The 27,181-nt window shown below is 44.8% G+C and overlaps 1 protein-coding gene across 1 annotated transcript in view; it reads left to right on the top strand.

The window, feature by feature from the left end:
- Positions 1–27,181, top strand: part of INTS13 (integrator complex subunit 13) — a 402,986-nt gene that overhangs the window by 143,981 nt on the left and 231,824 nt on the right. Inside the window, exons 7-8 of the mRNA XM_078674120.1 lie at positions 929–1,057; positions 6,386–6,470. Coding sequence (XP_078530246.1) covers positions 929–1,057; positions 6,386–6,470 — 214 coding nt within the window. The remainder of the gene's footprint in view (positions 1–928; positions 1,058–6,385; positions 6,471–27,181) is intronic.

The raw sequence follows: 27,181 nt of genomic DNA, 5'->3' as shown, positions 1-27,181 counted from the left end.
TATTAAAGATGTATTATAAGGGGATGAGTGGAGGTGACAGTTGTTTTTCTTCTAACACTTATAACTCATTTGTTAAAAAGTTTGTCTTAATTATGGTAACGTAGCAACCAGAACAAAGAAAAAGCCAAATTAATCCTCAAAATTATTTCTGTTTTCTTAGTCTGATTTTCCATTATCTTCGTTGCCAGATGCATTTCATTTAGAAAAAAAAATATTATGTGCAGGAAGTGTTATGAGCATATTTCACTAGTTAAGAAGCAACGGCAGACTTGGTCTCATTATTTAACTAGAACTCCTGATTTCTCATGATTGAAATTATTAAGGTACTTGTAGACCTACATTTACAAAGCACAATGCCTTTGTGTATCTGCTACTATAGTGGATCTAAAGATTGGGATCCTGCATGTGCCACAATGTAATGGGAAAGTTGACTTCTTTATCTGTAGCTTCTGACTTCATTGTATTTTGCTTTAGGTCATTAGAAAGCTCCCTTGAGATGTACAAGGTGGGTTCTCGGATTTTGTAGAAGATTAGAAACAATAATCCACTTACAGTACTTCTGTCTCCTTCTTAAGGACAACTAAATCCTGCTTGCATTCTGCAGCACAAGCTTTTACATATTACAAGTTTCAAATTAGGAATGCTTGCTTTCTGCAGACACTGCTCTGTTTACGTAGCTTTTACCATCATGTTTGTGCTGCTTCCAAAATATCAGTCTGCTTTTCTGACTAAGTCATTTTGCCCAGTTCATACGTGTATGAACAATGACTGCTCATTTTACTTTGAACATAATGCCTAAACCCAGATTCATTCACTCTGCTTTACTATGTTAAGATTTTGCTTATCTTTTGTCAGTTGAGATGTGAAAATATAAATGTTTTCTTTTCATGTTGGATTCCCTGTTTACATTTTTTTAAATCATTTTCAGCTTTCTTCAGTTTTGACCAGTGAAGTACATAGTGTCCGAGCAGGACGCCATCTTGCTACCAAACTAAATATCTTAGTACAGCACCACTTTGACTTGGCTTCAACCACCATCACTAACATCCCCATGAAGGTACTCTGACTTCCTCTACTGATTTAATGTTCAGACAGTTGCATCTCTCGCTAATATAGTTTGTTTTTAACATTTATTTTAATTCTTAGTTTTGTTTTGCATTGTTTTCTCTTCATAATCATATTTTCTGTTTTGCTAGCCCACGTTCAATGTCTGTGACCAGGTCAGTACATTTTATGAAAAAGGAAAAATACTAATGAAAAAAAGGCCCCAGAGCAAGCTGCTGTATTGTACTGTGCCCAGCTTAGATGTAGCCCCACCCAGGAACTATTGCAGTCTGATACATTTGCTCCATGTTTTGTGTCTGTCATTATTTTCCTGTAGTTTGCCAACTAGTTAATTCTTACCCTGTGTATTTTAATTGTACAGTAGAATTTTGCTTCTTCGGTATCATGACCATTCCAATATAAAGTGTCTAAAAAAGCACACTATGTTTTGCCTTTCAGTTATCAGAAGTAGTGAAATGGAATTCTCTGAAACATTGACATTTTGACAAATATATTAGTTACTGTTTTTTACTACATTTCGTCTGTTAGTTAGTTAGAAGAAGCGTTAGGTGACCATTGTTGCTGATTATAAATGTAACAAAAGCTAACTGCTTAACACAAATATATGAATGATTATTTTTTCCTGTTTTTACAAATCGTGATTCTTTGAAGACACTTTTTCAGTATCTTATATTTCCCTTTCACTTTTCCATTCTTGGAAGATTATAAATTAATGGAATTAGGTTGATGTGGTTCACACTACATGAAAATAATCTTGATTATTTTTATTTATTTCACACTGATCAATCTATGATCAGTCATGAGAAATTCAAATGTGTATGGTGTTGTTAAAGGACATCTAGGAAATCTTTAATTAAAGAGCATATAGTTTCTTTGAGTGCTTTTTAAGCACGTTTATTCATTTTAGAAGGATATGCTATAAAAAAGACTTGTTTTACTTGAGGTTGATGTACCAGTGATCTATTCTGCATTTAGAAAAGGAAGAGGAAATGTTCTTGCCATGAATCTCTATAAGACTTATAAGGTTTTTGGTTGACTGGGATATAAGGCCTGGTCAGGCAGCAACCACAATCCGTGTCAGGGTAAGGCACAAGCACCTCAAATTAACCTGTGCTCATACCTTTTGCAGCTTGGCATAGAGCAGTCAGGATTAATTTAGAGGTAATGTGTAAAGTATTTGTGCAACACTTCAAACAGGGAACAGTGAACACATCACAAAAGGAGACCACAACAGACTTTCAAACAATTTTAATAAATAAAACCAGATTAAAACAAGACAAATCCAATTAGTAGAACTGGAGATATTGTTTTTTAAAGTCTATTGTAAAAATAGCACAAAGCGCTATTGGGTATAACTGCTTGCGCCGGACCGGAACAGAGTCATAAGTTCAGGTCGACCACAATGGAGCACAAGTCAGTTACATGGACCAGTTAGGCCCTCTGAATCGAATACCTAGTTGCGTAGCGTTGAGTAGATCCATGTCGAAGATGAGTGGTGCAGCAGAAACAATACGTCTGGTCCAAGTTGAGGCAAGGCTGCGGTGCAAGATCCTGTTACATTGTTGTTAAGGATCCCATCAATGGGGCGTGCGATGCGAAAGTCCTGCGTTAAGGATGCGGCTCTCAACTGGTGATGCATCGGTCCTGAAGAGTTGCAAGGCTGCAGTGTGGAGTCCAGCGTCTTCGTCAAGGCTAGCGTTGACGAGAGGTGTGATGATGTGGGCTTTGGATGCAACGCGCTGCTGGCCAATGTGTCAATTCTGAGGACTGCAGAGGGAATTGCGAGTCTTTGTGACGGGTCCAATTCATGTAGTATTAGTGATGCGTCAGTTCTGCTCGTGGATGCACCGCTCAGCCGAGGAGGTTTATTTTATTTATTTATTTTGGAAGTTTTATATAGCGCTGGCCTGGCCCGAGGTATCGGAGCGCTTTAGAGCAGATACATTGCAGAGAATCACAAAAAACATTAACAGTGTAGGTTGATGGTGGGGAGATCTGATTCGAAGTCTTGGGGGCAAGGAGTCGAAGCAGTGCGGGGTGTCTACTTCCCCGCTCCGACAGCTCCTATCGGATTCCTAGGGAGCGGTCGAGGAACAGGATTTTGAGTTGGCTTTTGAATTTTACAAAAGAGGAAATAGTTCTGATGTGATGGGGAATAGAGTTCCAGATTTTAGGCGTGCTTCCGGCGAAGGATCGTACAGCAGTTTTTTGTTTTTGAGTTTTCAGCATCGGTTCTGCTAGCAAGGACCTTGAGCCCCTTCCAAGGGTCCAGAACTGAGGTGATATAGCTGGCAGGGTAGACTCAGATGGCAAAGTCTGGGTGCAGGTGGTTGGAAGCCTGTTATGTCCCTGAGGCTTCAGATCAGGAGGCGAGCTAACTAGCCCTTGGAGTCATTCTGGGTTCAAGAGATGCAGGTCCAATCCTTATCACCCAGGCAAGAGGGCAGCAGATCAGCACAGCAAAGCAGGAGTCCAACAGTATGCAGTCAAGCAGAGTGGCAGTCCTTCAGCAGTACAGCAGTACTTCTTCCTGGAAGAGTATCCACAGGTCTAGAAGTGTTCCAAAGTGGGGGCGTCTGAGAACCTTTTTTGTTTTTAATACATAGTTGCACTTTTTAATTTGGTAGAAGCTTTAAGAGGCATGCCTTTGAAGTGCACAGATACCTGGACTTCTCTGCCCTGGCTCAAGACTAACTATAGGGGGTATGCAATGCTTTGTGTGGGAACAGGACACAGTCAATGCAGGTATAAGTGAAGCTGGGTCCAGCTCCTCCCTCCCATCCAGCCAGTGATGGCCCATTCAGTCACACCTGAGCTTCCATTGTGTGTGTCTGTTTAGGAGGAATATACAAAGCCCAGCTGTCGACTACACCCAGTCAGGTGAGCACAGACAGGCTACTGGCACCAAGTGGTTAAGGCAAGAAAATGCAATTTTTTTAAAAGTAGCATTTTCAGAATTGCATATTTAAAATCTGACTTCATCATAAGTTAGGATTTCTAATTGTGATTCCAGAGACACAAAACATGAACTAGTGATATATTCCCATTTAGAAATTACACATATGAAATGTAATAATGTAATCCCAATGTTATTCTATGGGAGATATAGGCCTTGAAGCACTGAAAAACAAGTCTGAGAGTCTTTCACTACCAGGACATATAAAACTTTAACGTACATGTCCTGCTTTTTTAATACATTGTATCCTGCCCTCTGGGCTGCCTAGCGCCTACTTATGGGGGCCGTATATGTATTAAAAAGTAAGGTTTGGGCCTGGCAAAATGTTTATTTTGCATGGACCAAATTAAATTAAATAAAGTAAATTAAATATGCCAGTTGGGGCTGAGCCAATATTTTTATGTGTGGAGGAGACCTCACAAGGGCTTTAGCACTTGTTAGATGTGGTAAAGTGCGCAGAGTCTTAATACCAGCAAAAATTATGTCAGAATAAGTGAAGGAGGTAGGCAAAAAGTCGGGGGGGAAGATCACCCTAAAGCTGACAGGCCTAACAAAACCAATTTAGTATTACTGGCTCACAGATTCCAATGGGGAAACTAGATTAAAAAAATCATGAGTATCTTGCTTTTTAAAACTTGTAGACTTACCTTCCTCGTATTGGTTTCTCAACGTTACAAAGTTTAAGGCATGTTTATATGTATCTGTCAAAATGTATAGTGTGTTTTCCTATATTTTTTATTTACATATATTTAAAACTAAATACAAACAACAGTGTTTGTTTCTACAACATGTACTTATGCAGTCCCAATACAATCGCCATTTCCTAGCAAGCTCTGTCTCACTTGATATTATATCTGGGGACAGGTCAGGGATGTTAATGATGGCAGGACAGTGTGAATAATTAGGAAAGGCCATCTACTTCAACAAACGTGCTATAAAAGGTCCAAGTGAAATGCATTTCAAATGATGTTTCACAGTAAATCTGGGTTCTGAGTAATAGTTTATAGAGCGGGGATCCTGTGTGGAATTCTGCTACTCATAATTATAAGTTGTGCAGTGTTTTCCCACTAGGATTTCTCTGGTGCGGGAACATTCAACTGAGCACATTTCACCACCCAGAAAAGTTGGCCAGTAAAATTATATGCAGAGATTTTGTGTGTAAGAAAATACCTGCCAATCGGAATCCCTGCACATGCATCCTTGCACGTAATTGGGCTCTTAATGGAATACATATCTTGAACTGCATAATTTCACACTCAAACTCATAGGTGGGTTTCAAACCTTACTTGCATAAAGAAGCTTTCACATGAGTGTATTTTGGGGTATTCATAGGAGAATTTGTGGATTACCTCAGACGAGACCTCAGACGAGACCGCTGATTAATGACACATTTGAAGTTAAAGCTTATCCTGGGTAAACTATTCTTGGAAATATTCAATAATCTGGGATTAAACCTATCACTATTCGTGAGGAACTGAAGTTCAGCAGAAACTGCAAATTGTACTGCTGAAAACGAATGTGTTAAGTTGATTTTGGTGGTCATATTGACACCCTTTCAGAATAAACATGGGGATGTCTGTCTGTCTAGTTGCCAAAGAGCATACCCATCTTCAGTAGATGATTTTAAACTCACCACTTGCTGCAGATAAATGCCTTTTTTTCTAGAGATGCATGTTTTCAGAAACAAAGCATGACATCTTGGGATCGTCCCTTAGACAAATGTTAGATTATGTTTCACATTTTAATCAAATACTTCGTATCTAGAATAGGAGTTTAAAATAAACATAGAGAAAAGGTGCAGGGTCGCATTTGTTTTTTTGAAGTTAAAGATGATCCTGCACTTAAATCAAAGATGTTTAACAAGTATACTGTCAACCTTTTGTCCCTACGTTTCTTTGATTAGCAGTGGATAATTTGAGCCAGTGGTTGCTGGAGGGGCACACTGCACTAATGTTTTGGCAACAGCCCTTATTTTTATGCAGCAGTCTTTGACTGACAGCAAGAGAGGAAATAATGTGAACTACAGAGACGGAGGAAGAGAAAGAACCGTCACAAAAGGTAGAAGCAGGAAACCGTAGAATTGAGATAAAGGGACAGGGAGTATCTGGTAGACAGTTGTAATGTCAGTAGTCTTTCACTTAGAACTTTGGCACTGTTGAAAATTTCAATTGGGGTTTTTATTTTACCAATCTCCATATATTTCACATTGGAAATATATAACTGTTAGACAGTAGCCATTTGCACAATGTGGCCGACTGCATCTTTCATTTCATCACTGAGCAGCTGGCAATCTCTGGTAGTAAAATGGTAATTTGAGTTGATATTTTGTGTTCAAAATATAATGTTGTTTTGTTTTATCTAAAGGAAGAGCAGCATGCTAACACATCTGCAAATTATGACGTGGAGCTTCTTCACCACAAAGAGGCACATGCAGACTTTACCAAAAGTGGTGAGTGAAAGATGGGAGAAGAAGGCGAATGGTGGGTTGCCCTTTGGGGGGAGGGTCTGCTATTCGAAAATAACACCACTTGTCTAGTGTAAGGTGTATTCTTGTAATATAAAGATTATATCTGACAGCAGCAGACCTGTTCCCATTGTGTCTGATTTAATCCCATCAATGACCTCTCAACAGTGCAATGTACTTCAGCAGCCTCTTCCTGTCCTCCTTCTTTATCCTAGATATAAACATAAAGTAAGTACAGGTGGCTTTTTCATCACCGAATTACACTTCAGGCAAAGCCAACATATTACCTTCTTCTTACTGTTCTATTTTTCCTGAAAGTTTCCCTGTTGTGTCTAGCAATATTATCAACTGACAAGAAGGAAAGCCCACTTTCCTGCTCTACCAGAAAGTAGAAACACCCACCCTTCCACATTATATTTGAATATTTCATTTAGCATTTCAGCTTGTCCATGCAGTTTACTTGCATTAAGAGCAAGTAGCCTTTATGTTTTTTTCTTTAAATTATGATGATAAGTCCTAAGTTGGGATTTCACCCACTATTGCTGGCCAGCTGGAGAAGTTTACATTGCAGTTTAGTAATTTAGTTTATTTTAGTACATTGGCTGCCAATGACAAAACACATTCAAATCATCATATATTAAATTCCCATGGTACAGCTTCCAAATTCTTAGACAAATTAAGAAAATACTTACCTTTGAGAACTCCTAGATCCTACAACAAGGCCGGCCTTTTAGTTCTTCGCTTCAAGTATGCAAAGTAGGGTGACAGAGCATTCGTAAAATAAGGGACCAGGCTGTGGAACGTAATCAAATCCTTGATTGCTATAGGGATTAAACCATTTACCATTATACTCCCTTGGCTACTTTTTTCAGTAAAGCTTTCGTATAGTTACTTTGTAAAGCTGCTGGTTTTTGATTACAAAAATAAAAAAAAGTCTAGTGTATTATATGAAGGTAATCAGGTTTGCCTGAACCTAGGAGCTTCTGTTTGTGGTGATGTGGCAGGACCATTGTGCAATCATGGACAAGAGGAGACATCACTAGTTGCATGAATGCTTGTTTAGTTCTAAAGATAGACATTTGAGGCTTATGTGTTTGTAACACAATTGTTAGATTTGGGGGTCTCTAGTTGGCACAGGTAGGTGGTATATGAGACAAATAGGGACCCTTGCTTCTAGTCAGGATAAGGGGATTACACTCCTAAATAACCCCTGCTCACCCCCTTGGTAGCTTGGCACAAGCAGACAGGCTTATCTCAAAGGCAGTGTGTAAAGCATTTGTGACCACATACAGTAACCCAGTGACAACCACGCAAGGTTTTTATATCAAAAATAAGTATTCTTTATATAGAGTTACCACCAGACCATAAACAACAAAAATACACAATACTGTTTACTAGTTAAGTTCAGTTCTTAAGATTCAACACTTTGCGTCAATGTACCTTAGGTTGGGTTGCGCTTCCACGACAAGCAATGTCGCAGCGAGGGAAATGCGGCTAAGTTCAGGTGCAAAGAAATAAAGACATGAAGATCTTCCAGATGCGGCACGCTTCTCCGGGGATGCGAGAAGTTCTCGGTTCGATGCGTGGACTGCAGCGGGGACACCCTTGTTCAGCGATGCAACAGCTTCAGCTGCAACACTCTTTTCCCACGATGCGTGAAGCTTCCGCACAATGCGACAACTACAACATCCACGATGCGACGGCAGCAGCTGCGACTGCGGCACGCTTCTCGGGGATGCGAGGCGCTTTTCTTGGATGCGGTGCAGTGTGACAGTTCCAGCGGCGACACCTTCCTTCGGAGTTGCGACAGCAAGCACAGCGACGGTGACACGCTCCGACCTCGTTGCGAGATTCTTCTCTCGATGCGGTGCAAAATGACAGCTACAGCGGCGACACCCTCCTTTGGAGTGGCGACGGCAGGCACAGCAACACGCTTCTTCTCGATGAGTCAAGCTTCCAGCTCCTTGCGACACGCAGTTGCTCAGAAGGCCCTAAACAGCAGCAGGCACTTCCAAAAGAACTCCGGGGAGCTGGGGGTTGAAGTCTGTTGTCCCTGAGACTTCAGCAGGAGGCAAGCTCTTTTCCAAGCCCATGGAGATCCTTCACAAGTTGAAAGTAAAGTACACAAAGTTCCTTTTTCCTTCCTTTGGCAGTAAGGCAACCACTGCAGGCCAATCCCCCAAGCAGCACTAGAGCTTGGGAATAGTCTCTCCTCCGTTTCTTCAGGTTCCTCTCCTCAGTAAAGGTTTCTTCTTGTAGTCCAAAGTGATCTAATTTCTTGGGATCAGGGTCCCAATATTTATACCCCAAAATCCTTTGTTCTCTGAGGGGAGAGGGGCCTTTGCCCAGTCCAAACCAGTTCTAAAGCACTCTGTTTACCAGACTTCTCCTTTCCTTTCACAGTGCAGGGCATAAACATCAGATGCCCCACAGTAGGCGGAGCCAGCATTGTGGAAGGCAAGTACAGTCCTGGAGCACTTTGTTTACAGGACTCCTTCTCTTCTTTCAGTGTGCAGGGCAGAGACATCAGCCGCTCCCCAGGAGGTGGAGCCAGCATTGTGGAAGGGAGGCACAGCCCTATTCAAGGTTCAGGTGCAACTCCTCCCTCCCATCTGGATGCAGATCTCTCTATACACCACTGGGCTGACTCATCCTGTCTCTTGGAATCCCCCAGCCCTGTCACTCAAAAAAACCAGACAAAGGAATACACAACCTAGCAGAGGCAGGCTTGAAGGGTTAGGCAAGCAAATACCTACTTTCTAAAAGTGGTATTTGCAAACACAGAATGTTAAAACCAACTACACTAAAAGATGTATTTTATCATTCTGATTTCAGGCATACTAAACTCAAACTTCTACCATGTTCTCTGAGTCAGTTAGGATTATAAAATGTAATAATCGCAACAGCCCATTCTGGCCTATGTAGAACATTTAGTCTTGCAATAGTGAAAAACGAAAATGGCTGTAATTCACTATTAGGGCATGCAACACACATCAAGGCTTGTCCTACCTTATACTTAGAATGCACCCTGCCCTTGGGCCTACCATAGGGGTGACTGATATGAAGAAAAGGGAAGGTGTAGGGACTGGCAAGTGGGTGCACTTGCCCAGTCAGTGTGACAGTACCAGACTGCACACAGGCTCTGCAATGGCAGACCTTAGACACATTTTACAAGGCTGCTTCTGTGGGTGGCACAACCAGTGCTGCAGGCCCACCAGCAGCATTTGGATCTACACGCCCTGGGCACACTCAATGCACTAGAATAGGGTCTGACAAGTAAACCAAATAGCCCAACATGGAACCACTGATTAATACATTAATTTACAATAGGGAGCACTTGCACTGTGGCACTGAATAGCAGTGGCACAGTGCCCAAAGCATCTAACACCAGCAAAAATACATGAGGCAACAGCAAAAATGGAAGGGAGATCCACGCCAATGGTGCCTGGTCTAAAAACAATGTTAGCAATTTTGTCTGTCTTTGTTAGTCAAGTTGACGTTCTGGTCGGATACACTGGCACTGGTTTGAAGACGGAGTGTAGGGATATATTCACTATATAAGTATATGTGAGTGATTCAAAGCTAATTCTCTAGACTTTGCCTGCCTGAGTGCATGTCTTGTCCCGCCTAGCTCTGAGGGGGTGTCATAGCAGATGTGCCTGTGTAGGAAGTGACTTTGTCATTGCTAATTGACAGGAGGAGTCTGTGATGTGCTTGGGCATAGCTTGGTGTGATTCCGAGCACTGTAGAGGAGTGTTTCTGTCTACGCCAGTAGGATGATGACTGATCATGCTAAATGTGTATGTGTGTGTGTGTGAGCCTCTCACTGTCCAGGACTTCAGAACCTGCATCAACAGAATTGGTGTAGAGGTATCCGGTGATATTCCTTTTGAGAGCCTAAGCCTAGGATGATTTTTATGTTGATGGGACATGAACATTGCAGTCCCAAAAACTGGATGGAACATCATTATGCTTTCTGAGTACTTGGTGACTCCCTGATCTTGCACCATCTCTGCAGCAAGAACATGGCTGGAGATGAAGAGAAACTATTGAAGCCTGTATTCCTTGACCTCCTAACAAAGCAGCAACTAGGCAATGTATCACTACATCAACAACTAATTGAGGTGAGCTTAAAACAAAACAAAAAGGATGCGGGGGCTCCACTTTGCCCATGGGGACTTGCCTTTGCCGCATTGCTTGAAATTGTCCAAAGCTCTGAGAATGGGAGTATAGGCTGGCCTGTATATGGGTGGACCAGTGAAGTTAATAGGAGCTAATTTCTCACACTGACTAACCAGTCACTTTTTGCTCCTGTTTTTTATCTCCCTGCTCTCGGACGATGGTGAAAGGGCACCCATGTCCTCAGCGGGAGGGTACATGTGTACCAGTGCATTGTGAAGCAGATTTAACCTTTCTCAAGACCCTTATTCCTACCAGCCATATCGCCGCTAGGCAAGACTGACGTGGAGATGTTTTAGATCCCAGTGAGACTTACATTTAGTTTCCGAAAACCGGGTTATTTTTATGGCTGCAGTTATGTTTATTAAATACATCGGCAGGGAGATGGACTGGACTAGACAACCTTTGTGTTTTTTCAATGTGCAATAAATACAAGAGCATGGCACAGAGGCAAACTTGAGTATCTCTCAAGCTGTGTCTAGGTCATGAATGTCATTTAGAGGTCACCAAAGGTCACAGCTGCGACCCTTGCTTTGCCCCTTGGAACCCTTGGCTTTAGCATTGCGACCTCAAGCCTCAGTGGTGGCAAACTCAGTGCCTAGAACACAGGGGTAGCTGTGATTCTTTATTTCTGCCCATTTGTCTTTATACTAATAGTGAATAATATTGTGGTCTAGGGTGAAGTGTCAGCGCCTTTCTTCTCTCAGAAATGGTTGATCCACAGTATCAGTAGGAGGCAAAGTGGATTAAAAACTATGCCAAAAATGATTTACCCCAAAGACCCCACTTGGTCTTTTTATCTTTATTTGTTTTATTTTTACAGTAGAAATGTAGCCAGCAAAATAGACAAACATGATTAAAAGACATAATCAAATAACCAAGTAATTCAGAATATTTAACAAAATAATCTGATGTGTAGTTCCTGGGAGTCCCCCAGGACCTGCGCGTTTTGGATGACCTAACCTGAGGGCTTGGTGTCCAAACCGACTCTGGACACCCCCACAGGATATGTCAGCCGTTAGACCAGCCAGCCCTACAGTGCCACTACCACCCCCCTGTATTCTACAGTGGTGTAGGTAGTTTCTGGCAACAACTGAACATGACAACCCTGATTCCTCAGGGATCGTGGAAATCAGTACAGTACTTTTCGCTCAGACACTCGTGCTTGATTTCTCAAACAATATACAGGATGGTGATTAGGAAGTCTCAATAAGTATTTATTGATCCAGCAACAGCCTTGTGTAAAACATTTGTGCTGCGACAATCAGGAGGCAGAAGCTTACGAAAGAGATTGCTAGTACCAATATAGGAAAGAGTAGATACATTTCTACCATAGTGCTTATAAGATCAACATAAGCAGTTCAGATAAAAACAATAGCACTTGCATATTCCTAATATGCGCGCCCCAAGTACTTTGCCTGAATGTACCAAGCCTAGATCTGTTTGTGTATAATGAATATGTGCAGATTTGTATGTAGCCAAGAAACCCCTAGGGAAGCTCCAACCCCCTCACCTGATGGTTGAAAATGACGGACCCCGTCTCTGCTTAGAGGATGACACCCCGCAAGAATGTCAGACCGCTGCATGTTAAAGATTCAGCATGCAGGACCCGTTCTCAGCTTGGAAGGAATTCTCCTCTAAATTGTAGGGGGGGGTGTGAGGGTCTTGTATACTAAAGTGGTCACTCCAGGGTTTTTTCTAGAAGTGATATGTTTAAAAAACAACCATAAATGTTTTGAAAACAATCACCAATGTTTTTCCAAACAAATGTGATCATGCACAGCTGGCTGTTTAGCCATAGCTGAAAAAAGTGGTGACCCGTCTACAGAATAATTCATCCGTGCCTGAGGACATCTTTATGTACGTCAGGTACAGGAATTATAACAGAATGCCTAGAGCCTGGTGTCGAAGAGATAGGAGCAAGCTACTAGGTAAAAGGTCACATGTTTGTAATTGTTATGGTCGTGTGGATTGGACAATGCATGTAAAAAGGGGTATACATGACAGGACTCGCCTAAAGGACATGACAATCTGCACAAGAAAAAAGTATGCTCAGAGAGAGCCTGTAAATTGTGAACATATAGTAATTCCTCTGGAATTTGGACCAGGAATCAGCCACAACAGGGCAAGAAGAATGCCAGGACCATTCAAGCACAAAGACACCGTTTCAGGAACCTCAGCTGTTCAGCCCAGGATACGTCTATCTCTGCTTCTGATCCGAAATTGTACAACCAAAACAAAGAGGGATAACCTCGGCTATTCATCACAAAAGAAAAACTCACAGGGAGAGGATAAACATGGCAATTTCATACATTATGATAAAGCTTGAATGGGTGGAATAATCCTTGCCGCAGTGTCCTTAATTGAACTGAAAATTCTTGATGTGAATGCTTAAAAAGGAGGCTCAGAAAATGCTTTTTCAAAGCTACAGTTGTTCAGAAGCAACATTCACAATAGGTTGATAATAAAATTGTTTAAACATGGAATCTGAAGCCCAATCTGCTGTTCTCGGGATGTTCTTTAGACAAGAGCCTAATACAAAAGACTTTGAAGCTGTAGCCCCCCCTAACGGACTGGGCACCAAACAAGGTCACATCCACGCCTGCCTTAGCCAACAACCATTTGACCCACCGTGCCAACATGGCTAAGACCATATTACTGAAGTATTTCTTCAATGCAATCAACAAGTGTCCCAAAGAGCCGCGGCTGAGTCACTTAACTCATAGGCTTTAAGGCATTGAACAACACATAGCTGTGAATTGCCGTTAAACTGCGATACAAATACTTTTTCTACATGTGTTTCTGATGACTGGTAATCTGAAAAGAAACTCCTTCCGGAGTAAAAACTCTAACTGCAACGTTGAGAGCATTCACATCCGAGACTCTGCGGCAAGAGTTAAGGCAAAAGAGAAGATTCTGCTTGGCTGACAACTGTTTCTCTAACAGAAGGTAATTCTCTGACCAGGTCTGCAAAAAATGTAACATTCTATCCACATCCCACAATTGGGAATACAGAAGGGCCGGAGGATTAGAGATGAGGATATCCTGCATAACCTTGCAACTCGGCATGTGTTCACTGACCGGTTTCCCATCTAATCAGATGGCCGGCGAAAATGGATTAACAAAAGTTGTTAACTAAATGATAAGCCACTGCATCTGCTGCCAAAGTGTAAATATAGTGTACTACATGAGATAAGTCTGCCCCACGGGATCGATACGCTGTGGACTGCACCAACCAATATGGGTGTTGGAAGACCAGGATTGCGAGATGAAGAACTCAGTCTGCTGCAAATGTCCCCTGAAAGATGCCATGATATGTAAACACCCTTGCAACACAAGAGGGCGAGTTCGTCACAAGGGATCATTCAGGAGGTCCCAAAAGGGAGGAAGACTAATAGGAAAGTCGGACGACAATTCCATCAGAGTTGGAAACCAAGACCGAGCTCTCCAAATTGGGGTCACCAGAACCAAGTTTGCACTCTGAAGTGTCACCTAAGCCGCAATCCGAGGAATCATCAGAAATGGAGGGAAGGCACATATTAAGCTCAGACGACTCCAGTCTTGAGGGTTAGCATCTGTCTCTAAGGCCAGAGGGTCCAGCCTCCAACTACCAAAATATGGAAGTTGGGGCGTGATGCGAACAGGTCACCCTGACAAGGGCCCCACAAACACTTAAGCCCCTGAAGAGTATGAAGCTTCCAGTTGCTCAGATCCATCTGGAACCTGGAGTTTCAGTCTGCTACTGTGTTGAAGCAGCCTCCCTGACCGCAGAGATTCTTGAGTTGAAGGTAAAAATGCCAAAAGTATTTGGCAATCTCTGCCAACATGCGAGATCTAGTGCCCCTTAGTTTGTTGACATACCAAACAGCAGACACATTGTCCATCCGGAGAAGGATGTAACCCGAGAACTTCTGCGAAGATAGAGCCCAGATGGCAAAGAAACCTGACAATAGTTCTAGGCGGTTGATCTCTCTGGGTCTCTTGAGTCAGGGAAACCAATTCCGAATATGACAAACCCCTCCAGAAATGGTGAATCTGGAGGCGCTGGAGAGTCCGGTAATGAAGGGGTCCTGGGAAGATGGCTTGAATAGAGGAAGCAAGAAGCCCCTCCATTCGAGCAATCTGCCACAATGATACCTGGCTCTTGGACGGAATAGATCTCAACTCTCGCTTGATGTCCCTGACTTTCTGAACGGGTAACAATAACTGAGCAATCCGTGTATCGATCTGGAAACTTAGGAACCCAAACTAACGTGACTGACTCAACATGGATTCTTTACATTCAAGAGAAACCCCAACTGTTGAAGTAGAGAAATGCTCATATTGAGGTGAGGTAGAAGGGGATCCCTCTCTTGGATCAGAAGATCGTCCAGGTAAATTATGAAATGCTTGCTCCACGTTCGCAGGAACCCTATGATGGGTTTCATCAGCTTGGTTAAACACCAGGGGGCGGAAGAAAGTCCACAGGGAAGAGCTGAATACTTGAACCACCGATACGTAACTGGAGGAATCATTGGTGACGCGCATTGATCGGGGCTGTAAGATAAGAGTCCTTCAGTTCGAGCCGGACTGTCCAGTCGCCCTCCCAAAGGAGGTTTCTGAGAAGTACGTAAGTATAGTATTTGTAGAGCGCACAAATGCTGTGTCGTCTTGGAGCTGAAAGGACTTGTGGTGTGTTGTTCTGGACCAACAAAAACAAATAGACCTAGTCCTTTAGGCAGTTTTTCTTCTAGACCTGTGAACACATATGGATAGTCAAATGATCATTCCAGCTACACCTCTAACTCTAGAGATTATTACCGTGTTCCAGTCTATTGCCATGATAAAAGATAGCCATACTCTGATCAACACATTACAAAACAGCACAGGACATACATTCACTAGAAGGACAACATTTGAAAAAATGTGAATAGCTAGATGGCACCTCACGGGCGCACCACCAATGGGACCCCTGGTTGGTACTCACCAGGATGGCCCTGTTCTCATCATCGGTGCCACCTAGCTTAACGTAAACGTGTCCGAAACCCAAAGGAAAAGAGACAGTGAATGGTGCAGTGTACACAAAACTTATATGTGACAAGGACTAACAACATTCAACATATAACGAAAAAAACTACTGTGCAAACAAGATACACAGACCTTTTACTCGCATTCTCTTGTTGCAAACAGTAAACACATAAACATAAAAAGGAGAGATGCGAATACTACCTATCGATTCGCACTCTGCTTACAGCCGACATGTTTCATTGCCTTGGTCTTTATCAGGCAATTTCTTCAGGGCAAACAATATTGAGCGGCCACTGCCAAAGACACTGTGCTTTGAGTGCTAGTTGGCCAGTTTTTCTTTCATACCGTTCAAGAGAAACCACTTTCTAATATCAAGTCACAACTCCCAGGCGGTGAGTGTGGTCTTTTCTCCCTTCAATACTTTTATCAGTGGAGAATAATCGTTCGACGTCTTCTCAGCACAGGTCTAGAAGAAAAACTGCCTAAAGGACTAGGTCTATTTGTTTTTGTTGAATTACTGAGTGGAGGGCGACCTAGTTCTGCACTTCCCTCTGGACTCCTAGTATTTGTACGTGTGTTGTTCTGGCCCAGTAACAGAGATTATTTGGGAGGGAATAGCCAAGTCTTGACCATTTTCCTAAACTGATGCCTATTATGCTGTAGCCTTATGGTAATCGCCAGCCTGTTCCAGAGTTTGGCTGCCCTGTGGGATAGGCTTTTCCCTCCCCATCTGGCTATTTGCATTCTGGGAACCTAACTAGCCCTGTGTTGACTGATGTGTTGACTGATGTGGCAGGGTATGCTCAGACGTGAGTCCCTTGCTCACTTTGCCACTGGATTCAAGCAAGCCGGGCTGAAGACGGCTGTAATGCCAGAAACCGGTCCTCGGAAGCTTGTTTCTGGTCCAGGGAAGGAATGGCTTGGCAGTTCGGGCTGGACTGTTCCCATGAGGCACAGGGTCAGACTGATTTGCATATAGCCATGTCTGAACTTGGGTGGCAGAGTGGGCTAAAGAACGGTGATGGATCTAACCCAGATCTTTTGACTGGGTGTGAGGGTTTGATTGGTTCAAATGCTCCGTCCATCACCACCCCCTTTTGTACCGCTTTGGCCGCCATAAGTGTGGCAGGGTATGCTCAGACGTGAGTCCCTTGCTCACTTTGCCACTGGATTCAAGCAAGCCGGGCTGAAGACGGCTGTAATGCCAGAAACCGGTCCTCGGACGCTTGTTTCCGGTCCAGGGAAGGCATGGCTTGGCAGTTCGGGCTGGACTGTTCCCATGAGGCACAGGGTCAGACTGATTTCAATATAGCCATGTCTGAACTGGGGTGGCAGAGTGGGCTAAAGAACGGTGATGGATCAAACCCAGATCTTTTGACTGGGTGTGAGGGTTTGATTGGTTCAAATGCTCCGTCCATCACCACCCCCTTTTGTACCGCTTTGGCCGCCATAAGTGTGGCAGGGTATGCTCAGACGTGAGTCCCTTGCTCACTTTGCCACTGGATTCAAGCAAGCCGGGCTGAAGACGGCTGTAATGCCAGAAACCGGTCCTCGGAAGCTTGTTTCCGGTCCAGGGAAGGCATGGCTTGGCAGTTCGGGCTGGACTGTTCCCATGAGGCACAGGGTCAGACTGATTTGCATATAGCCATATCTGAACTGGGGTGGCAGAGTGGGCTAAAGTACGGTGATGGATCAAACCCAGATCTTTTGACTGGGTGTGAGGGTTTGATTGGTTCAAATGCTCCGTCCATCACCACCCCCTTTTGTACCGCTTTGGCCGCCATAAGTGTGGCAGGGTATGCTCAGACGTGAGTCCCTTGCTCACTTTGCCACTGGATTCAAGCAAGCCGGGCTGAAGACGGCTGTAATGCCAGAAACCGGTCCTCTGAAGCTTGTTTCCGGTCCGGGGAAGGCATGGCTTGGCAGTTCGGGCTGGACTGTTCCCATGAGGCACAGGGTCAGACTGATTTGCATATAGCCATGTCTGAACTGGGGTGGCAGAGTGGGCTTAAGAATGGTGATGGATTAAACCCAGATCAGTTGACTGGGGGTGAGTGTTTGATTTGCTCAAACGCTCCGTCCATCATCCCCTTTTGTATCGCGGTCCGGTCCAGGGAAGGCATGGCTTGGCAGTTCGGGCTGGACTGTTCCCATGAGGCACAGGGTCAGACTGATTTTCATATAGCCATGTCTGAACTGGGGTGGCAGAGTGGGCTAAAGAACGGTGATGGATCAAACCCAGATCTTTTGACTGGGTGTGAGGGTTTGATTGGTTCAAATGCTCCGTCCATCACCACCCCCTTTTGTACCGTTATGTACCAAACAGAGCGCTTTAAATTCAACACGTTGCTGAATCGTGAGCCAATGGAACTGCCTAATACTAGGGGAAATAGAGTGATATTTAGGAATTTTAAGTAATACTCGTGCTGCAACATTCTGCAATGACTGCAATTTAGCAGTCTGATACTTGTCAATACCCAAGAATGATGCGTTGCCCTAGTCTATTTTTTAGAGAATTAATGCACCTATTACCGTTTTCCTGAGGAATATAAGGCAAAATCTTACATAGTCTTCATAGAAAGAAGCATGAGGAAGTCAGGCGATTGATATGTCCTGCAAAGTTGAACTGGTTGTCGAACATCACTCCAAGGTTTCTCGCCTTTGTGGATGGAAGGGGGCAATTTACTTGCCTCAGTTGGCCACCATGCTTGATTCCATATAGATAGACCATTCCCAAACTCCATGACCTCTGTTTTATCTGTATTAAGCTTGACGAAATTTAGATTCATCCCGCCCATGATGCAACCTTCCTCCTCTCTTGCCCAGGTAATTAACTCTAACTTCATAAATATACACACTCGGATGTCAATATGCTTTTGTTCTATTGTGTCTATTGCATAACTGAAAAGAAGTGTGCTGTTGTATTTTGTGACACCTGTAATTAGCAATGCATGTATAACTTGCTCAATATCCCTTCTACCTTACACATAATCATATATACGTTTTCTTAGTAATCTTTGTCTTGAAGCAAGATTCTTCTTGTTATCTAACGGAAGAATACAAATACAAGCAATTTGGGGGCGTGCCCACCAGCATGGCAAAATAGCAGCTCTGAACATGAGCTACACCAGCCTACATGCTAATCCCTCACTGAGCCTGTCCTCCTGGCTCCATCTACTGCACTAATCAACTGCCAGCAGATTGGTGCAGTAACTCTTGATACTAGATGGGTGGCTCCTGCGACATCCATTGTCCGAGGTGGCCCCTTCTGCCCACTTCGGACTGAACCGGCAGCTGGAACCCTTGAGACGACTACTGGACATATGCCGCGTGGGGTCCGTCCCTGCTGCTCTGTGCCGTAAAGCAGGTAACACAACCCGCCTGACTACGGGAACTGGCAAGTGAGGGCGGGCCTTAGCGATACGGAGGGAGATAAACTCCAGAACCCAGAGAGGAGACTGAGTCCCAGAGACGAAGAGTGAACGCTGGGCCGAGGCTTGCTTCCAATGTTCCGGGTCGCTCTGGAGTGCAGTGGAGATCCCGAGTGGTTGGGACCCCTGAGGGCCCAGTGGACTTCTCTTCGCCCAGGGTCTGGAAGAACGACCGACCCCCTGGAGAAGGGGGAGTGTTAGCTGGGTCGAGACCGGCATCAAGTAATCTGTGCCACCTTGGGAGCAGCGAGGGTGCTGAGTGTCCGAAGACTTCCCACACCCCCCACGCACCTCCCTGCCTGACGATCCAGCAGACACCTCCCTGCCTGGGAAGACCGGTGTGGACTGCTGGTGTTGACGGAAGGTGAGAGGGGGTTCCGAGGCGAAGACCCAAATATCTGCAGAGACTATTGCCGCAAAAGAATTAAAGGACGAGGAGGCCTGAGGTGGGCATAGGCCATCCAGGAGCGGCTGGACCAACAGCAAAGAACTGACTTCCCCAGCACGCAAGACACTGCACAACATCACTGCAGACCTCCAGGTGATCCAATGCAAAGAGGGGCCTGCAGTATCAGCACAAGCAGACATTGTGGGGACTGTAGACACGTGTGGCCCCAGGGGAGAAAGGGAAGGCCCGGAGCACAGTCTGGCACAACAGATTTCTCCACACCGCTGGTGGTGTGGGCCCTCCCTCTGTTGCTTCCGCCCTGCTGTCCCATGGATACCGCCCCACAAAATAGTGGCCCGACGCCCTCTCTCCGACAGGAAATAACCAGAGGAACCGAGAAGGACCCCGCAAAGTTCAGCGACCTCCATATCTTGAGTGAGAAAAGCGGGAGATGGAGGGAGCCCCAGGGATCGCCGCGTCAAGGCACTGAGAGATGACCCAGCAGCCCCTGGAACACTGCGCTATACGAACCCGCAACCATGGCCAGGGACAAAGAACCCAAAACGCAAAGGCAGGGTAAATTCACGAAAAGGATTGCCCCTCTGGCAGAGCAAGATACCAGGCCTCCCCCAACTTCTGACAATGCAATGATCTTGCAAGCTATCCACACTGCTAGAGACACTCTGGAAGGGAAAATAGGGAAAGTCCGCGAAGAGGTCACTCTCCTGCGCCAAGAATCGGAGAGGGTGACACAGGCAGAAAGTAGAGTTTCAGAGGTAGAAGACTCGACCTATAACATGCGGAAGGAAGTCCCCAGAATTCAGTGCCACGATGAAGGAGATTGTGTGGAGAGTAGACGATGCCGAAAATCACGCGAGGAGGAACAGGCTACGTTTCGTGGGATTCCCCGACGGAGTTGAAGCCTCAGACACCAGAGAGTTCTAGAAAATTTGGCTACAGAACACCTTCCCAGAGGCTGGCTTCTCATCATGCTTTGTGATAGAAAGAGCACACACAGCACTCAGCGCAAAACTTCTCGCAGGTGCCCCATCCCACCCTCTAATTGCTAGGTTTCTACATTTTCAAGATAGAGACTTGATCCTAAAAGAAGCGAGGAAACTGGGAGAACCCTGACATGCGCATGCTAAAATAATGATATTTCCCTACTAATCGAGAGAGGTACAATCCCAAAGGCGCCAATTTGACTCGGTAAAGACCAAACTCAGAGCAATGAACATGCGAAATATGCTCCTATTCCCAGCTAAACTTAAGGTCCTTTTCAACCTTTTGGGGAGAGGATGTGGAATGACTGCTAGGGCAGTCAACTTCAAATCTGGGGAACCGGGTTCGAGTCTCCGCAATGACGCTCAACATCCTGTGATTCTGGGCAAATCACTTAATCTCCCCGTTCCTAACAAAAGTAAATGTGACTTTGTGTAACGCAACTAATGCTAATGTAAAGTGCTCTGATACCCGACACTGTGGGGTCAAGTTTGCGCTATATAAAACTCCAGGGAAAAAAACCCACAGAAAACTCTATTTTTCCACACCCCAGACGAAGCATGGGCCTGGATAGAGGAAAAGCCCCCTCTCCGATCGGGAAAGGACAATAGACTGGCAGCAGGAATCGAGACCCAAGCAACAGGCAGATGCAAAAGCGTTGCAGGAGATTTCAAGTGCTCCAAAACAATGGAAATCCACACAGCTACAGGAGAAATGTACCTCAAGATCCGGAATGTCTGCAGATACAAGAAGAACTGCTCACAGCAAAGGCCCCAAAGTAACCAAGTCTGGTGACTATGAAGGAAATGAAACAGGTGACTCAAACTCTGGCCACTCAACAGCTTTGGAGCTAGAATATCCACTTATGACAACTATTATGAACATGGAAAATCCACCTTCTGCACCATCAGATCAAAATGCTAAGTCTGACATTGCAGATGGAGGATACTAATACTTAGTCACTGTAGGATGGGAAGCGACAAGTAAGACACTACAACTTTATCAGTATTCCAGATCTGAAAGAGCAAGAGACAGCGCCCCCCCACTTTATTACTCATTTGTTGTTGTTATTATGTAGAATTGTTTTTGTTCCACTCTGTATTTCCCCCCCTGCCTCTACCTTTCATTGGACGAACTTCAGGGGAGACCAAAAGTGAGACCATGGGACAGTTAAGAGGGTTGTCATGTTGATGTATGGGGAAAAGTGCGTGGGAGCATATCCCTCCCTAGCATTAGAGCCTACTACTGGGTGGCGCACATCGCTGTCATCAATGACTGGGAACTCTCCCCAAGGGACCACCCCACATATGCATTGGAGCAAACTCAGTTTGGCTCCTACTCTCATATTCACTACCTCTATGGGGGGAAGACTACTCCTGACAACGTAAGTGGTGATAGATGCACGGAAAAAAGCAGAAATGGGAATGCACTGGGATAACTGTGTGACACAGAAGACTCCCATTATGAGCTGGAACACGGTTAATGGAATTCACAAAGGTTCAAGGTTTCAAGCACTAGGACATGCTGGGGATTTAAAAAGGGGGAGATGTACTGAAGGGAGGGGCTATCTCTTCATTCGACTTTCTACTGGAACAGTTCGAACTAACTTCCACACAATGCTATAAATACCTACAGGTTGCTCACGCCTGGAAAACACAACAGATTGAAACTGAGGCAATGCCTGAATATGCACCGTTGGAGGGAAGTTTACTTATGGGGGAAATTGGAGAAAAGGCGATCTCCTTGACCTATAAGACCCTAATCAATAATCAACCAGACACATTAGTAAACCTAAGAGCTAAATGGGAGGGAGAACTAGGGCCCTTTGAAGACCTAGACAAGAAGGCGGAACCGATGCATCCCAGGGAAGTGGCGATAAAAGCCTGTCTCCGCCTGATACAATTGAAGATCCTACATAGGACATTTTATGATAGGACCTTTGGAAGAGCAGCAACACCTCAGTGCCTCCCATGCCACACTAAAAGGGGGACATAGCTCCACACACTATGGCAATGCAAGGCAATCACCGCTTACTTGACCGCCCTCACCAGAGAACGTAACCGCATACTAGATGCACCATTACCAATGGGCCCCAAATACCTACTGGTGGGAATACCCACAGAGATAGATCTGAACAGAGCCAAGTTACTCTTTACAAATCTGGGAATAATGGTAGGGATGAGAGTCTTCGCAAAACACTGCGGGGCATCAACTCCACACACGTTACATGAATGGAAAATGGGGATGGACTCATATATGGGCGGTAAAGGTGACGTACAAGGTACAAGGGTGTCTGAGGAAATTTGACAGAATATAGAATCCATGGCTGGGGTATTACGGAATTATAAATGCGGGGAGACCCGCAGTTTCAAAATAACAGAACTAGGACAACACCGGGGGTGTGCATGACACCCACTATCAGATGGACCGCCTATCTTAATGAATATACTTGATATGCCTGTACCAAATCTGGAATCAGAATATATATATATATATATATATATATATATATATATATATATATATATATATATATATATATATATATATATATAAAAGTGTTTTTGAACACTGCACCTCCTGCTATTTTTGTGTGTGTAATATGACAGTTGTATAAGAGAAAACCAATACAAATATATTTAAAAAACCATATACAAGCAATTTTGAAAGTGTCTATGCGCACTAAGTCAAATGGTCAAAATAGCTCAATGGTTTGTTGGCAAAGATGAAATAGTTTTCGGAATACTCTTTGGTAATCATAAACCATTCACCAGTAAACGCTCAAGAATAAATTATTAACCCAATTTGCAAAGTCCATGCTATCAATCAATCAATCAATCAGAGCATTTGTATAGCGCACTACTCACCCGGAGGGTCTCAAGGCGCTGGGGGGGGGGGGTCCGCTACTGCTCGAACAGCCAGGTCTTGAGCTGCTTCCTGAAGGCGAGGTGGTCCTGGGTCAGGCGGAGGTGGGTCGGAAGGGAGTTCCAAGTCTTGGCGGCCAGGTAGGAGAAGGACCTTCCTCCTGTGGTGGCTCTTCGGATGCGGGGGACGGCGGCGACGGCGTGGCTGGTCGATCGAAGCAGGCGCGTGGGAGCGTAGAAGTTGAGGCGGCTGTTGAGGTATCCTGGTCCTTGGTTGTGTAGGGCTTTGTGTGCGTGGGTGAGGAGCCGGAAGGTGATTCTCTTGTTGACCGGGAGCCAGTGCAGGTCTCTCAGGTGTCCGGAGATGTGGCTGCGGCGGGGGATGTCCAGGATGAGTCGTGCTGAGGTGTTTTGGATCCGCTGGAGTCTCTTCTGGAGTTTGGCGGTGGTTCCGGCGTAGAGGGAGTTGCCGTAGTCCAGATGGCTGGTGACGAGGGCCTGGGTGACCGTCTTCCTGGTCTCGGTGGGGATCCATCGGAAGATTTTGCGTAGCATTCTCAGGATGTGGAAGCACGACGAGGAGACGGCGTTGACTTGTCTGGTCATGGAGAGGGAGGAGTCCAGGATGAAGCCAGGTTGCGTGCGTGGTCAGTTGGTTTGGGTGCGCTGCCCAGGGCGGGGGGCCACCAGGAGTCGTCCCAGGCGGAGGGTGAGGATCCCAGGATGAGGACTTCCGTCTTGTCTGAGTTCAGTTTCAGGCGGCTGTTCGACATCCATTTGGCTACTTCTGTCATCCCTTCGTGCAGGTTGGCTCTGGCGGTGGCGGGGTCGTTAGTGAGGGAGAGGATCTATAACAACATTTTACCATGCTTACCTAGTTAGGATGCTGTGAGACAAGACGAAAGTTATACCTGATGATCTAAGATGGCTGTCATTAGTGCCAAACTATGTTAGAACTCAAGGACTAATGGAAATATGGTTCATTGTTGGTGCGGCATGGCATAGTGCATTCTTCACCAATGTGTTGCCTCACTCAAGGCAGTGCCGGCATACATTGGACACAACAGGCGTTTCCTTCCTTGAAATGAACTTTGTTGCAGAGAGCATTTTGAGTATTGGGCCACAGCCCACAACACCCGCTGAGCTGTAGAGGAAAGCCATTCCTCTGAACTGTCGCAGCAGAGTTCAAAGGTTTCCTCGGTCACAGTCAAGTATTTGGGGTTTATTTGCCAGCAGAAGATCTACTAATAGGGAAAAAGCTGTTCTACCGATCTATATGCAAAATTATTCTAGTCTATAGTTCCTCCTAAAAGAAGAATATTTTTCCGTTCTATTAGATTTGGCTGATGAATAGATTCCTTGCAGGGTCACACTTCTGTGTCTTAGGTCTAGCTATAGACCGGTTTAATTGTTTGTAAAATACATGACAACATTTTTTTTTTTTTAAAAGGTACTATATGCATTACAAAGTTTGTGCACTTTGCTTCCTTAGCCGTTTTCTTTCATGTGTTTTAATTTTATGGTTGGTTACATTGACCCGTTTATGTTCCCATTAGGTCTTTGCGAAGGGCATCGAGTAGTCTGCAGTAGGGATTATATGATATGTAGCTTGTAAATCAGAGCTGTGTTTTCTATTTTTTTTTTTATTTATTGTACTGAAAATGCTTAATTATGATTGCTGTTTTATGGATTGTTTGTTTAGGGAGCGTATGCTGCTAATTTTAGTTATATTTTCCAATCACCCTTGTCTGTTTTTTTGTTTTAGTTTGTCCTTAACACATGTTGCTTCCATTGTTCTGCTGCTTTATTGATTATATTACAGCCTTGGATCAAGTAGATTGCCGAAGGTTATGGTGGAAATTAGATAGCTGGGGAATCCCACCCAAATTATTAAATGCAATAATATTGCTTTATGAGGACACCTGGGTGTGGGTCACACCAAGCGCTAACACAATGACCTAAAACATGTGTGCGGGTTCAATCAGGGCTGCGTGCTAGTGCCCCTCCTGTTCAATCTGTTTACTGCAGACCTGGGATCCGCCTTGCATGGCGCCAGCTTAGTAGCCCCAATGCTGAGAAGTGCGAAGCTGGCTGTTCTGCAACATGCAGATGATGCAATATTAATGGACCAGGCTAGAGTGGACCTTGAAAGAGCCCTGCAAGAGCTGGATCGCTTTAATAAGGCCAACTATTTGACAGTTAACCAAGTAAAGTCCAAGGCAGTTATGTTCGGGAGACATCAACTGAAAAGGCAAGCTAAATGGTCCCTGGGTGATCTGCGAATTGGCACACAATTACCTTGGGTCTGGCTCTCAGAAAGGGCCAATGTAAACATCCATCGAAAACATCTGAACGCTAAGGCCAACAACATCATCCACCTGCTAAGACAATGGAATAAACATTTGCTAAGCCGCGCCAATAATGACCGTTTTAAAAGCAAAGTTTCTATTAGCAATAAGATACGGACATCTGACTTTTCCTGGATCACTAGATGAGTTATTAACCCCTTGGGCGCGGCCGCGATTCTGCGCCTGTGCGGCCGTTTTGAAGAGTGGGTGGGTTCATGACGGCCCCCAGCCGTCATCAGCACACAAGCACTGTGATGCATGACGGACGGGGGGCCGTCATCAGCACGCAAGGGGTTAAATACAATTCAAGCTAAAGCATACAAATTAGTGCTGCTCATCTTGCGTTCAGCCAGGAAAACAAGACTGAGACTGGAGCTCGGCCTTGGATGCCGGACCTGATATGCCAGTGGGCTCTGATAAAGCTATGCCTCAGGATCTTGAGGGCTCCAGTGGATTCAAGCAGATACTAGTTGAGATCTGTCTTTGAGGAGGTAGGGACAGCCTGGCACGCCTGCTTTGGCCACCCCATCAACACACTGAGGATTGAGGCAGCGCGCTTCTTACTGTCGGGAATTCTATTTTCCACCTGGAAGAAAGGAGTAAACACGCAGATCTTGGAAACTTCTTTTACTCAAGATACTAAACTCCTCCGTTCAAGCACTATTTTAGAGGCACTGAGCATAACATATATTCTGGGAAAATCTCAACATTATTTAAATGAGGCCCTGACGTCACAAGTCCGCAGGAAAATTCTCATCATGAGACTTATCATGTTACCCATTAATGACTTTAATCCAGCATGGGCACGCCAGGGGGAGAACATTGAGGTCAGAGTATCTTCCTTCCATAAAGAATCTTGGCGGCACCTCCTGTGCTGCTGCCCTAAACTGAAAAATGTACGTCGGCACATTTTTCGCCCAATATTTATTGCTAGTGGGGCAAAGCCCTTTAGCCTCGGCCTTATTCTTCACGAAACTAAAGACAATGAACCTAGCAAGACTGGGGAAATGTACGTATCTGATCAGGATTGCTTTAAACGAGGCATCAGAAGACATTCCCAAGCCTGTGACAATACGCCACATTTTATAATACGCTGAAGGAGGCAGAGTGGCCCCCGACAGGCATCAAGGGTTCTTCCCTCCTTACCTAAAAGCTCCAGTACATATTTGTTTTATTAAAAAAATTAAAACATACGTAACTCCGTGGACTATTACAAATGTGCCAAAGGTCCACGGACGTTTATAAAGTCAAAGGTTATTAACCCTTTCCATGCTGATGACGGAACCGCTCCGTCATCAGCTGCGGTTGGGCTGTGCTGATGACGGAGCGGTTCCGTCATGGCCCGGCCGCCACGCCTGTGCAGCGCGTTCTATTGAGCGGGTGGGGCCATGACGGAACCGCTCCGTCATGAGCACAGCCCAACCGCGGCTGATGACGGAGCGGTTCTGTCATCAGCATGCGGCCGCCGCGCGGCCGC

The sequence above is a fragment of the Lissotriton helveticus genome, chromosome 1_1 (genome assembly GCF_964261635.1).
Source record: "Lissotriton helveticus chromosome 1_1, aLisHel1.1, whole genome shotgun sequence".
NCBI classification, from domain to species: Eukaryota; Metazoa; Chordata; class Amphibia; order Caudata; family Salamandridae; genus Lissotriton; species Lissotriton helveticus.
Note: the sequence above shows the minus strand (reverse complement) of the source record. Positions and strands in the feature narration are given on the sequence as shown.